The following is a 14616-nucleotide window of genomic DNA, read 5'->3' on the forward strand; positions in this document are numbered from 1 at the left end:
CAAACTTCCTTGTTAGATTCATAACTAGTGGTTCCACACCATATGGAACTAGTGGTTCCATATTTTAGCAAGATGGGCCAAGACTGCATTTTTGACTCATCATTCCTGAGGATGGAACAAAGGTCTTGTTTTTACAGCTCTTGTATTTAAGTAACAAACTCACAATTTATCCAGTTGCTCACACTCCTGCCTAAATTCAAGGGATTCATGTTCTTGCTGCACTTGCAGTATTAGCACTACGCTTTAATCATTAAAGGCACTGAATGCTGCCGATCTTAAAGGTCTTTTACAACCTAGACAATTCTAAGTTTCTTTGTCAGCTGTTTCACACTCTTGGTGTGTGTGAACATGATCTTTTGAATTGTTCTTGAAGCCATGCATATGCAGTACTTATCATTAGATTATAATTAACTGTAATTATGTATGGAGATCAGCCCAAGCCATAAAATGTAGATTTGGACATTTACTATACTAATAAGATTTGGTGAGGATAAAGGGCTTGATTTTTAAATTTTCACTTCCACAATGGTGTGATGGATCCTTAGCAAAAGTTTTGTTAAAATTAGTAGAGCTGTAGTTACCCTCCATACTACAGCTTTTCTTACTACAGATTGCTATAGGTGAGGTTCAGGCCCAAGAGGTTTTGTTATTGGTGTAATGAAGTACTGCCTCAGAGAAACTGAGACGGTAGAAAGAAGGTTGCAGGAGCCCTGAGAGGTGAGTTTGCCCAGAGGCATGCCAGAAAGTGTTCTGAACTGTATAAAAACATGCCTGATAGTTATTCACATAAGGGTAGTTGTACAAACAGTGCAGGTGGAATTTCTGCTGAGGAAAGGGGAGCATTCACCTTTATTTTGATGCTATAGTTAAATTGCAGGTACACGTACTTTCCAGGTATGCACAGATGTGCTGTGTACAGTTGTACAGGGAGTGCTGTTCCTGACATCAATAAACAGGAAACCAAGTGCAGTATTGCTATGCTAACCCCACAGTCTGATTCTAAAGGCTTTATTGAAGAAAACAAACCAATAAAGTAATACCGGAAATTATAAAATAGGTTCAATTGCCTTTATGATTAAGGCTCTACATTAGCATTTAGCTTTTGCTGGGGAGATAGCTTTTTTATTGTCTATTTACATCTGGAAACAAATCTTTCATGTTGTGTAAATAATTTAATCTTTATTGCTGTTACTGCTGCATATAAATTGTTGATACCTGCTGGCTAAGTGAAGCAGGAAGGGATGGATACATTTATACACAGTACTATTTACTGTATTTAATGGAAATGAAAAGTGAAATAATGAATTAGGGAGCACTAGAATTGTTATTCTTCTTCATTTTAGAACCAAGCATCAGTGTTGCAGGACCTTAGTTATCACAGTCTAATGAGCTGGATACACTGAAATGTTCCCCTGTCCCTTTTTCTCTCCTGCTGTGGTGTTTTAATATGGTTTGCCCTTGAGTAGAAGCCTTCATTTTGGAAAGGTTTCTTTATTGAGGAAAGGGCTACAAAATTATTTCGAAGCTTCTCTGGACACAGCTCTGATACAAGAGAGCATTTTGAGGGAGAGGGATGAGGTGGACAGGAGCTCTGTTGTTAGAATGGCTGCTGGATGTCTAACATTCTCACTTCAATATTTTCTCCTAAAACCACTTCCAGGCTCTGGAAGTTGACGTTACTGTGAAATATTTTTAAAGTTTTAACTTTTTAAAACACATTGGAAGTTATTTTTTGAAAAGACACATTAGCACAGAAATGGAGGAATATCAATACTTGTCTGCATGACTAAAAATGCTCAGAATTTAATCAGGTGTTTAAATGTGTCAAGTAAAATTATTGCCTCTAGTAAAATTACTGTCCTAATTGTGAAGAAAATGGAAGCCAGTTTGTTTACTGAGTATTTCTGCCTCCAGCCACAAGACCCGTGGAATCTGTCTGCTTAGGGAAAAAGCAACCCAGCATGTTATTAGATAATTAACTCCTATTGAAAAATAGATATGAAGTGAGTGAAGGAATCTATTATGTTTCTAGATTGGCCTGTAGTTTTCTGTGGTTTATATTACTTGATGTATCAATTATGATTGTATATTAGGCCTCAGTATTACAACATTACTGGACTGTATTCTCTGACTTGGCTTGAAGCCCACAATATCATGGCTGCAAGTGGTGCAGCTCATTGCTCTAGGACACTTCAATAGTTTCTGATTACAAAATATGGCAAGAGGTGGTAAAAGCATGCCTGACTTGGCTTAACATGATGTTCCTGTCAGGAACATCTCTTTTTCCCTTTTTTTTTGGTTATGTCTTAATCAAAGGTTGATGAGACAAATCTTCCCTCTCTGCGATGCCTGATGTGGGTGTCTGACAGCCTGATGCTCCTTCCGGAGTTCCAGGGCGAGCTGGGAGCAGAAGAGTGTCAACATGTGGGCCGTGTGAGATTAGAAGCTCTTGTTTTCCTCCTGACTATAGAATGTGGTTAGAACTGAATGTCTTCTTACAGAGTTTTATGGCCACAAAAGTCTAACTTGAAGCTGATGGTCTCCATCCCTGCTGGGGCTCAGGTCAACACCTCTCCTGAAAAATTTGTCATCGAAAATGCTCCTTGATCAGACCTTTCTCAAAGTCTTTGGTCTGAAAACCAGCTGGTCTTTAATGCTATAACACAGTGCGTGTTGTTCTGTGGATCAGTCAAATTTCCAGTTGTAATATGTAGAGCAAAACTGTGGCAAGAAGGGCAGCAGTGTTTGATTGTATGTGTGTTGTTTACTGATGAGTATCTGTTCTAGGACAAAACAGTAGAGTTAGGCCAAAAGCTTTAAAATCATGCATTTTGATATGAAGTTCCTATATACATCTGCATTTAGGCTGAGGCTCAAACACTGCGTCTCGGAGGTGCTGATTATAGGAATCCAGCTGACCCCTCCCTTATGATCAGAAAAGTAGGTGTCTGGCACAGCTGAAAATTGTCTTGCTTTGGTCCCCATGCTTGAATTTTTGTGCACCCAAACTGAGAGATGTTGCATAACAACTTTTATAACAGAGATTTTATTTTCAGTAACTTCCACAATAGAAAAAGAATTTAGCTATTGGACAATTGCTAAGGAAAGGAAAATCAGGAGTTAAGTGACAACACTGTCTAGAATCTTTTGATCTGTCAGGAAATCTTTTCTTGCTGTAGGTATTGCAATTGCCTTCTGCTAACCAGTATTGCTAACTTGTACTAATTTCAATTTCCCCTTACAGTAATGCGTAGAAATCCATTCGGGATGGACATTTGCTGTCGGAAAGGATCCAGAAGCCCACTCCAGGAACTGTATAATCCCACCCAGGTGAGTGTTTTGTGGCTATAATTATGCTTCCCAATCCAGCAGACAAATACAGTCTCTTTTGATGATATTTTGGTCTGTTTTTCTTACTTACATGCAACAGCTGCCTTCATTCGGGAGAACTGATCCTGAAACCTGCAAGGTTTAGCTATAACATTCTATAGTTTGAGTTAAAAGCCTGATTTTTAAAGGCTTTTAGTCATCTTAATGATGTGGACTCCTCCATAATCTTTTCTTAGATACCCAAAAGCCTTAAAAGCTCATACTTTTTAGATCTAGCTCGAAGCCAAGGCATTGTATTGATACATATTGGCATGGTGGGGTGAGAGAATGTGACATGATCTACATGAGACAAGGAGTGCAGTTAGACTGTACATTGCAATAATAATATATGAATATCATTTATATGACTTTCAGGTAGCTAGCTGCCTTTCCTGTCCTGATCCATGGTTCGTATAGAGTCTAGACAAACACTGTAGCTCATGTTCTTCCTTACGTTGTGTGCAATTCAACACCTAACTGTCTTGATGGGAGCTTAGGACCTCAGACCAATAATCTCAGTTATTGCTCTTCTTGTGACAAGCAGCATAGGAAAGCTACCTGAAATTCATGGTCCTGTTTGCTCCTCTAGATTAATTTATTCCCTACATGTGGGCTGAATTGTCACATTCAGGAGAAGCATTTCCTGTTGGCAGCTGAGAGGAAGTGCTGCCATTGAAAGAAAATGCCAGCTGACTATTAAACATATTTATTAAAGTTTAACAACCACCTATTATATATTTATCCATCAATTAATGCATTGAGTTTTACTAAATTGGCTATTAGAGAAACTGACTATCCCAGTAAATCTAACATGTTAGATTTAACAAGGCAGTAAATGTTTTAAATACTATTTGATTATGAAGAGACTCCCTATATAGTGTGCAAAACGATGTCTGAGGGATTTAAAGTATTTGCATAAAGAATTGACAGCAACTCAATGATATGTGATATCTGTTATGTAGCGCAGTAAAGCTCCATTTGCTCGTTGTTTTTATGAACACAGGCTGGCTTTCTAATTCAGTTCAAATTCTGGGCCTAGCTGAGAACATAAGTTTGTCATACCATTATACTGCCCTTTATTGACCATTATGGGAGTCAGCATCGCATAAATGAAAAGTACATGCAGAAGCCCTGAAGTGGAACAATCCAGTACTGCAAAGGAAAACTATTAGCATTTGCAGGTCACATTTAAAGACTCTTCGCAGATGTTCAAGAGGAGCAGGTAAGGGAGAAGAGACTGGCTGAGTAATTAGTCTCTCTGGGGTCTCCTGTGTGTCAGTTAAAACCTTTTGCTCTTTAACATTATTAGAGGCCAAGCCATAGTAAAGAAACATCCCCATTGACTGAAGGGCTATAATCCTAGAGCCCTTGCAAACTTGGATAACTGAAAAGGTTTCCTGATCTTCCTGAAGCAGGGGACATAAGCTGGCAGCTCCTCTCTTTCTGTGTACCCTAACCAAGTGAACCACTAGCATCCCTTTCTGGGCTCACCTGTGAGCCAGCCAGAAGGTCAATGTTTGAGGAAGTGCAGCAATTCTGGCAGCTGATGCTGAAATTAAGAGATTATGTTTTTCATACACAAATGTTTCCATCAACTTGCTGATACCCATTTTATGAAGCTTTTAATTTTTGTTTCTTTGTATTTAGTTGGTGCTTGGTTTTTTTGGAAGGGGCTTTGCATACTGTCCTCAGTATTAGAGGGACGGACAAATGAGGGTATGCAATCTGGGAAAACACTTAGAAGAAAAGGCCATGATTAGAGACTGCCAGAGAAAACAACAGACTGGAGATGACACCTAGAATGCTTCATCAGATACATGGTTCATCTTTTTTTCTTCCATTTGTTCCCAAAGAGATGTCTCTCACCTTTCTTAAGGTGGCAGATTAGAAACTGGTGTGTATTTTGGCAGGAGGGTGCTTGTTCCCCTAGAGTTCACCTGTACTTGCAAGGGTGAGAGGATAGAGATCAGATGTCTCATGTTTCCTCACTGAAGCAGTTGCAATCAGCCATTTGTAAAGTCAGCACAGAAGTCAATATATAATAAATATGCAAGAAGACAAGGCCAGGCTGGATGGGAGCTCTAGTGGAAGGCAGAGCTCCTGGCAGTTGGAACAAGATGGTCTTTGGCATTCCTTCCAGCCCAAACCATTCTTTGATTCTACAAAGACATTTTTGGCCAAAATCTCTCTCCTACTGATCTAGGTAATGAAAACATGGTGTAGGTTAGACCTTTATCCTTTGACTATCAGAACCTGTTGGAGATTAGATCTTTAACCTTTGACTGTCAGAACCTGTTGGACTCCTGATGTTGTGAATCCATGTTTCTCTCCTGGGTGTCAGTGGCTGTGTGGGCCATCACAGAAACTCTCTGGCACTCAGTTTAGCTGCCTCAGAGAAGCATTAGAGCTGACTGAGCAGATATTTGTAGTTCAAAGTAATATGTTAATTTAAATGCCAAAGTGAGGCCAGAAAGTTGCCTTGAAGCTATGGTTTTGGATTACTGCAAGCTAGGTGTAGCTGTGATTTTTTTAGGGTTGGAAACTTTTAATTTGAGATGGATTAAGGCTCCATTCTGCCTTGCATTCTGTGTCTACCTGGCTATTCCCTGCCTGGGGAGATGAGAGTTTGGCCATTGATTGAAATAGGTGTCAGATAAGGTCAGTACTCACTGGGTTTTCAGATGCTGTAGTTTAACATGAATCAGGTTTTTCTCCTCTGTGTTTAATATCGAGTTGCACTGCCCTCATAAAACCAGATGGAGACAGGTTGATTTACACCAGCTGAGAGTTTGACTGTGGTTGTTTACTAAGGTGACATATAACAGCCTCTCTGATCCTGGCCTGTTGTTTCCTTCTATGGAGTTACTTGAGTTGTTTGCAGATGCCATCATTTGTTTCTTGAATCTTTTTTTTGGCTTGGTGAATGATTGTGAAAAGGAAAGAGAAAGGAAAGGGGAAAAGAAGAGAAGGAAAAAAATAGTTAAAAAAAGGGCAGAAAGAGATGAGTCAAATGTAGCAATGATCTGAAGGTGATAGAATGTGTTGTTTGGTGGTTTGTAGGAGCTGAATGTTAGGATTGCAGTCAGATTTTCAGGGGGCTAATCATAATTGTTTGTAAGTTGAGAGAGGAAAGAGCAGACAAATGGGTAGAGATACCACTTGAATTAGGACTTGAGAAAATGTCCATGAAAAAGCCCATGTGGTATTTATGCCTTAGCTGGCTTGTCTGGCCTTCTGATTATTGTAAAAGTAAGAACAATGTGTTTGCTCTTTTGCCTGTGGTAATAAAGCAGAAAATGGGAAGTGCATTTATTTGTCTGTGGACAAAAGATTTCTTCTCTGGGGCTTTCACTGCAAGATTTTTTGTGAGCACTCATATATCATGAGGGAAAGAAAAGTCAATGTAACTGAACTGGATTTACACTGAGTAGGTGGATTTCCAGGCTGTGGTCTCCTTATACACAGCAGGCAATGTGGAGCACATCTTAGACCCTATTATCTGTAGTTTTGCCTTTCATTTTTAGGTGGAGGTTTAGTACTAAGCTGCAGAGATACAGTGGCAAATTTTGAGGGCTAAAATGGATTGTTTATTTAATGAGTTTATTAAAAAGCCACATAATTATAAATGGAAAGAGAAAGAGGATTCAAACACACAAAAAATATCAAAGGAGAGAATCTAGATGTAACTGAACACAGATGAAGGGCCCTGCAAAAGTGTGACACAAACTGGCATTTTATCTTGGGTAGATTTCATGAAGGATTTTTTGCATATGAAACCCCAGGAATTTAAGAATGTGGATGAACAAATACTTGCAAGACATATTTTTAGAAGACAACATATATAACTGTGTCTTGTAATTTGCATGGCTATGTACAGCCCCAATGCTCTGAGAATAACAGATAATTGTGGATCAGCCCATGATCTGGAGTCACCAGAAGTTCAGAATTGGGTAACATTGCTCACACTTTCATGGTTAACATTGATCTGTTTGGTACAGTGAATGTGCTACTGAATTAAAAAGTTTCAAATCAAAATAGACCAAATGTTAGAGGAATGGGAAATAATTGCATCTTTAAGGTTTGATTTTTTTTTTCTTCTAGTTGTCAAGATTAGCATTTAATTTTTCATTAAATGCAAGTAGCACCATTGCTTAATCTATCTAGACTTCTGAGAGGAATACGGAAAAAATAAAGTTCTGTATCCATTGGTATCCAAATGCAAGGACAAGTTTGTTTCACTTTCTAATTTGACATTGCCTAACTTTAATTCATGAATCACTCTGACTGTTTGGCTAAAAGTCATGATGTTTGCCATGATGTTTGCCTTTGCAAACTTTTTTTTTTTTTTTTTTTTGTTGAGGAGAGATATTTCTAGGTGTCTGCTTTTGGTGTAGCAGGATCCAGGTTTAGTGATTTGCTAAAACTGGAGAGTCAGAGCTGTAAACCATGTGCTTGTTGCTTTATGCAATTGTATTGGACTGGTTTGGTGCAGTCATTCCAAAATGACCCATTCCCTTTATTACTTCTATGTTTTTCCCCCTCCTCTCCTTCCCACAAGGAGAAGGGAAGTAAGTGAACTGTTGCCTTGCAAACACTGTTTATACATCCTCACTCTCCTCTGGCCACAAATGCTGCTTTTTGGGAGCTGCCCTGTGGTTATCTGTGGCTTAGACTGCCTGTAGATCTCAACCTAGTTCAGCCCACATCACGCACCTGGGTTGTAGTTTCCTATCTTCGGTTGATTTCCGCTCCCTAGGATGACTCTGTGGACAGCTGTACAGGAGGTTTGTGGTGAGCTTTGTGGTCTGAGTACACATCATCCACAGCACTTTGTATCAAAGGTTCCAATGCTTAGGACCTGGTATTTCTGTCCTTGTTGAGCCTGAGGTACTGGGCACTGTGCAGTTTGTTTCAGCATGCTCTGGCTTGTCATTCTCAGAAACACAACAACCAAAGTGCAGGTCATTGAGTAGGATGAGGGGTTCAGTTCACCTGGTGGTTTGTCTTCAGCAGCAAGTGACCAGACTACAAAAAACATAAAAACCTCATTATACTCTTTCAGAGCACAACCTGTGGGTCATGAGTGTCCTGAGCCAGACTTGGTTTTTTGTCAGCTATATCATGCCAGAAAAGCCTGAGATGACTGACAATTACTATATCAGTCAGAAAGGAGAGAAACAAAGCAGATCTCTAGAGTTACTTGTCAATTGCAGTAAGACAAGAAAACTACACAAGCACCGTACACCAGTGCTATCCATTATTTTTTTCTCCAGTTTTCACATAGATATGTTCCGGGTTTCAGATTTCTTTCTTGAGACAGCCATATAGCTGTCCTAGGAAGTGAACTTTCAGATATAACAAATGATGCAGTTTACCTAAAGAACAGTATGTTAGAAGATATTGATGCTTTGCAACCAAGTCATTGCCATGTATGTGTCCTTATTGAGGGCATGAAGTGGCCCGAAAGTTCCACCTGTACTGAAAATACATGTTGTATGATTGATGCTGATCTTTATAGACAAATCTGTGCAGATGATAACAGTGGTAAGTATGGCTCATAACCACAGTATTTGATTGATCATAAATTAAAAACTCCTTAATGGGAAAGGTACAGAATGGAGACATAAAGAAGAACAATTGATGTGCAATGCCAAACTTTAGGTTTACTACTGTTGGTAAACAGCAACTTTCATATGTAATTAGCCTCGTTTGCTGCAGCAAAATGCCTGCTGATGAAAGAGGAGATAATTGATTTACTCCATGGATGACTTCTTACACAGAGACATTCCTTACTGTCATGCTTGGAAGCCATAAAACAGCAGCTGGCCTGGGATGAAATATTACATTAACCTTAGCAGAAAAATTGCACAAGTGAGAATGCTTTGTTATTAATTACTGATTACAAATGATAAGAGCTCTTTTAGATGCTGAGGAAATGGCTTGGGGAGGGGAAGATTTCAGGTTTGGTGTGCTTCATAGATCATTCATTGTGACATAATGGATACCTTTGTAAGTCAAGAGGAATTAATCAGACAAGTATGTACAGTAACTATGAGCACTCAAGGCTAGAATTATCCCGACGACATGCTCATTCAAGTTCCTGCAGTGCATTGGGATGAATTTTTGGGCACCTGTGTTTAATAAAAGACTTGTTACCTGCATGAAATGAAAGAAAATACAGTCTCACTCAAAGTAGCTCAGATTTCCCAGACAGAAAAAGAAGCAGCATCTCTTTTTAATTTCTCCAGTCCTTGATTTGTATTTTATTATTTTGTGAGCATATGAGCTTTACTATAAAAGATTTCTGGAGGCATAAAAGTGTGAGAGACATGGCGAAGCCAAAAGGGTTTCATGTGGTGGAGGTGAAAGAAGATAAAACAGTTTTCAAAACTATCTGTATGCAATGTATGTGATCTCTGTTAGACAAGCACTTGGACAGCTGGGTGGAGAGAAGACCTGGACTCCAGCACTCTGACCTGGTGCCATTCAGGGACTTTTTATGTTTAATTCTCTCCAAATCAGAGCTCCGGAGACCTGAACCATGTTGGTTCAGTCAAATGCTTGCTCTGAACTCAGTAATATTCAGATGGGACACCTCGCCTGCCTCTTTCTCTGCATGAAATTCCTCCTTTTTCCTCCCCATTTTTTAAATTTTGGACCAGAAAAGCTGGGTAATCATACTTCATAATGAAGGGGGATATGGCAGTTTGGAGGAAGCGAAGGGCAGTGGGAGGATGTCAGTGTTTGCAAATAGCTGTAATGAGCACAGATTTCTGCCCCTGGTCCCTGCAGAGCAGAGTGTCGCCTTTCAGTCCGTGCTCCAAGCACCAGAAACCATTCAAGTGCTCCAGCATCACTGGATGAGTTGCTGTGTCCCAGTGTTTCCAGTCTAGACCTTGTAAACTGTAGCCTCTCTTGCTTGTTTCTGGTGCTACTGGTTTTTGGGGCAGCTTTCTCCATTGTGTGAATGAAACAGATGTGTTTGGTAAACATCTGCCTTCTTTTCCCTGTGCTAGGGTTTTTTTTTTAGTTGAAGAGGTTTCTTAACTGCAACAGAGTTGTTGCCCACTTTTGACAGGGCCAGATGATCTCTTTAAATCCTGAAAGCCCAGCTGTAACCCCTCTCCCCCTGAGGGACTGTAATGTATCCCAATAGACATAACTACGAAAATCAGAGAACACAGACATATAGTCTATCTGCTGGTACTTGTAATTCTTATTTACTTTAAGGTGGGACAGATGTTCATAAATTTACAATTAATTTCAAGAGATTATATTCCCCAAGTCCCATTTTTTCAGACTTAGCTGTATCTGATGCAGGACCTCAAGTTCTACAAAATGGCCTATAATATCCATTGATATTGTATGTAATGTCAATATGTACTATTCATTCTTTGTTTTTACTTCTTACAATGTAAGTTAACCTCAATAATGTAATGAGCTGCACCTTACCAAAGCTTTCTTCAGTAAAAGTACAATAATCTTCTTGTCTGTTTATGCAGAGAAATTCAGGGATGTTTCTCTGTGAATGCCACAGACTAGCAAGGTTAACTTACTGCTCTTTGAAAGATGTGGCTGCAGGAGGTAACATGCCTTTTGGGAATCCTACACTAAGGAAATTGATCGTACTATAGGGAGACAGGCTGTAGAGTTTTTGTACAAGTGTGTAAATTATCAAATCAAGCACAGATTATTTAAGGATGCTTTCTAAGGAAGTTTTCTTTTAGTTGAAGTTTGTGGGGAAGCGTAAGGTGGGTCAAGCCAGGTGCTGCAGTCCAATCCGTACTTAGTGCACTAGAAGAGGTGGCTTCCCCTGCTGTGAGTCTGCTCTCTGTGGTTATGGGCAGGGCTGAGCAGAAAGGTCAGGTGGAAAATAAAGAGTTTGTGGATGGCTGAAAGCAGTTGTGAGTTTGGGCTGCATTCTTCCAGTTGTAGTAGGTGGGAAACACTTGGGTTGGCTTGGAGCTAATCTCATGGGCTGGAGGGTGTGTGGGCAATGATGGACTTGAGGTGATGCAATTGTGCATCCCAGACTGTGCAGGTCATGTATCCAAGTGACACAGTGCAAGAAAGTGTCTTCAGTCTCTCCTCTTCATGCTATCATGCATTGTGAAGCTAAACAGAAGAAATCAGAAGGATTTCAGGCTGACAGGCTCTTCATTAAGCCTCTGTCAGGATGATTTGAGGATATAATAGAGTAACACCCATGGCTGATTTACGACCTTGTGTGCTTATCTGTTGATCTAGTAAAACAAGGAGAAAATTTTGCCTTGCCCTGACAGTCTTGTTTGGTGACATCAAACCCTTGTGACGACAGTGATTAACAGTTCACTGAATCCAAAGTACAAACTGAAGGGTCCTGTGCTATTCGCTATTCGTGCCAGTGTTCAGAGTGCTCTCCTCACCCTGAGAACTGGGAGCTGAAGCCCTGCAAATAGAGGACATACGCCCCATGCATAGGAAACACTCAGCTGCTGGTTGGTGGAGTTATCCTTACATTTGCTTTTTTAATCATCAGACTGAAAGATTGGATGTTTGAGTTACCATCACCTGAGCCAGCCACACTTAAACTGCTTTTATTCACTAGTTTTCAGATCTTGCTTCTTACTTATATGAAACAGGTATGGAAAGAAAAAGAAGAAAAAGGTATTTTTACAAGGCAACACCTATAAAGCATTTGAATACAACAAAAAACCTGTTTGTATTGTGTATGTCTTTTTTTCCTCTATAAATAAAATAGTACATATCACACTGAGGCTACTCAAGGAGATCACTGTTGGTTTATTTACCTGTTGCAGTTGTATATTCTAGTGTGGATGGGATCTTGTATTATCACTATGTTCATGAAGCAATGGCAAAATACGAGAGACAGAATGAAAAAAAAAAATTTCCTTCACAGTGATTCTTTTGTGTAGTTGCATTGGAGGGAGGAATGGCTTTTTCTTACAGGTTTTCCAGCATGCTATCAGTGTTGATGTTTCTGTCAATTTATAACCTTGGGAGAAAGTGAAAGTCAATGTATTGAAAATTGATGGCAAAATTCCTAAGGTCTAAAGAGGCCAAACTTCAAGGTAAAAGATCTCATCCAGGGGATCAGAAAGGAGCTATGTTTGTGAGTATTTTTTATCTGTCCTTTCATCATTCCGCACATTCTGTTGCACTAGAAAATACTGAAAGTCTTATGCCAAAAAGATTTTCTTTTTTTTTTTTTTTTTTCCCCTGGTAGTGACATAATAAATACAGCCAAACCAAAGAGAGTTGGAAAATTTACAGTGCACTGAAATTGATGTGTATTTCTGGTGCCTAGAAAAACCAGGAAGGAGTGTTCCTTTCTTTTCAACCTTAAATCATACCTGAACAATATTCTGAGTGTTGTCCGGCATGGGCCTAAAAGCAAAACATTACATCCAAGTTTTAGAGGAACAGTAAAAAATCACAGCATCCCCACGGTCAGATTACCTGGCTACATAGCAAATTAGCAACCTCTGTAGCTATCAAATTCATGCCTTAATATAAATATTTTCTCCATGTAAATGTGGGCTGTGTTTTAGATCATTTCAGACAAGCATATGGAAATTAGAAAGAGGAAGTGAATATTAATTCCATTAGAGGACAGAACATGAATGTACAAAGTGGCATGGGGAATTGACATCAGGAGCCCAAAGACATCTCTATAGCTAGGAGAGGACAGTTTCATCTGTTCAAGTCAGACTTGGCTTTTGCCTTGCATATATTTTACTTGTGAAATAGTGGTTGAAGGAGTTGTATTTTCATAGCAATATAGTTAGTGTCGTATTCTGTGAACTAAGCTTGGCTGACAATAGATGGATGGAAGATCTGGAGAGCAGATGCATAGTGGTAGCTTTCAGTTCATTTTGATACATTAAGTATTCATAAAAAGCTCAGCTGAAGGAAAAAGGAAATGTTTAGTTGAACCAGTAAGGAGAAGCTGAAGTCACTGGTACTTCTCCAGAAGTATAATATCTTATCTAATGTAAATTGAATGAAAGGTCCTATGGGGAAGGTGGGATATGCAATATTGGGTGCTGGTTTATTTCTGTGAGAGACTGTTGTGCCAGTAACATTTCTCTATAAAGTAGTAGCCAAAAGTCACTATCCTGAGCACAGGAGAGGCTTTTTCATTCTTTTATTTCCATAAGTTTGGACCTAAAAAAGCATATCCATGCACTTCCTTATTCTTAAATGCCATGTATTTACAGGCTAGAAACAAATCCTTTCACACTGCATTTTCCGGGCAGGAGCACACTGTTGGTATGGGAGTAAGCCCTGGGTCTGGGCTTTTCTCACCCCTTCTATAACGCTCTCATTTGTGCAGGATTTTTTGCTAATCTGAGTCTTCATCTGAAGGACATGGATACTCTGCTCAGCTCCCTCCTTGATGCACAGTCAAGAGTCTGCAGAGGTGTTTTTGTCTCTGTCCCTGTACAGTTTCTAGCTCAGGTAAGGACTTGGACTCAAGCAGGAACTCAGGGGTTCTGGGGTAATGCTAAAAACGAATGCAATGTGCATATCCAGATGTGTGGTTGTGTATATTTGGTAGGAAATGTCACACCACAGACAGCTCTGCACTGACAGAGTGATGGAAAAGCATGACACACAGAGTAAGCAAATCCAGCTTCCAAACAACCTTGTGGGGATCAGACACTGTGCAGGGCATCTCACTGTAGGGATAGGAATGATTCTGCTGCTTTCTCTGCAGCTGCCTTTCTCTTCTTTATTTCATGTAAACTTGGGTTAATAAACTGTTGCCAAATTTGCAGCTTCTCTGTTCTTTCCATTCCTTCCTGCCATTTCCTCCAGTCCTGAAGTCTCCTTCTCAGCATCAGTCCTTCTCAGACTTCAGCTGTGCTCAGTCTCCCTCTTGAATTCCTACTTTTTATCTTACAGAAATGGGTATATTTTTTACATGAATTGGTGTGCAGGTTTATGTTCATGGCTTTATCAGAAAGTGATGGAGCCACACAGTGAAAGAATGAATAGGAGACACTTCTCCCTCTGAAAATTACACACTTGTTTATTTGTTTATTTTAGGCAACTAGTGCAAAAACAAACCAGGTAAAAGAAAAAAAATTCTCTGCTGGTAAAGCTAACATGAAGGTGTGTCACCAAAGTAATGACAGACCAGGTGTTAATTAAAATGGAGGGAGCTAGAAAACAAGTAGTGCAAGACCTACTGTTTCACCTTCAACAACCACTAAAGAAGTCATGGGACACTGAGATGTAAAT

At 39.6% G+C, this 14616-nt stretch overlaps 1 protein-coding gene across 6 annotated transcripts in view; it reads left to right on the forward strand.

The window, feature by feature from the left end:
- The window catches only part of CHST11 (carbohydrate sulfotransferase 11), a 168516-nt gene that overhangs the window by 70527 nt on the left and 83373 nt on the right, over positions 1-14616 (forward strand). For 3 of the 6 annotated variants that reach the window (XM_083860201.1, XM_083860202.1, XM_083860203.1), the window contains 2 exons: positions 3245-3330; positions 13706-13830. In XM_083860201.1, coding sequence (XP_083716327.1) covers positions 13741-13830 — 90 coding nt within the window. In that variant the 5' untranslated portion in view covers positions 3245-3330; positions 13706-13740. The remainder of the gene's footprint in view (positions 1-3244; positions 3331-13705; positions 13831-14616) is intronic. The other 3 variants (XM_083860199.1, XM_083860200.1, XM_083860204.1) reach the window with 1 other exon arrangement.

This window comes from Zosterops lateralis (assembly GCF_965231275.1).
Source record: "Zosterops lateralis genome assembly, chromosome: 4".
NCBI classification, from domain to species: domain Eukaryota; kingdom Metazoa; phylum Chordata; class Aves; order Passeriformes; family Zosteropidae; genus Zosterops; species Zosterops lateralis.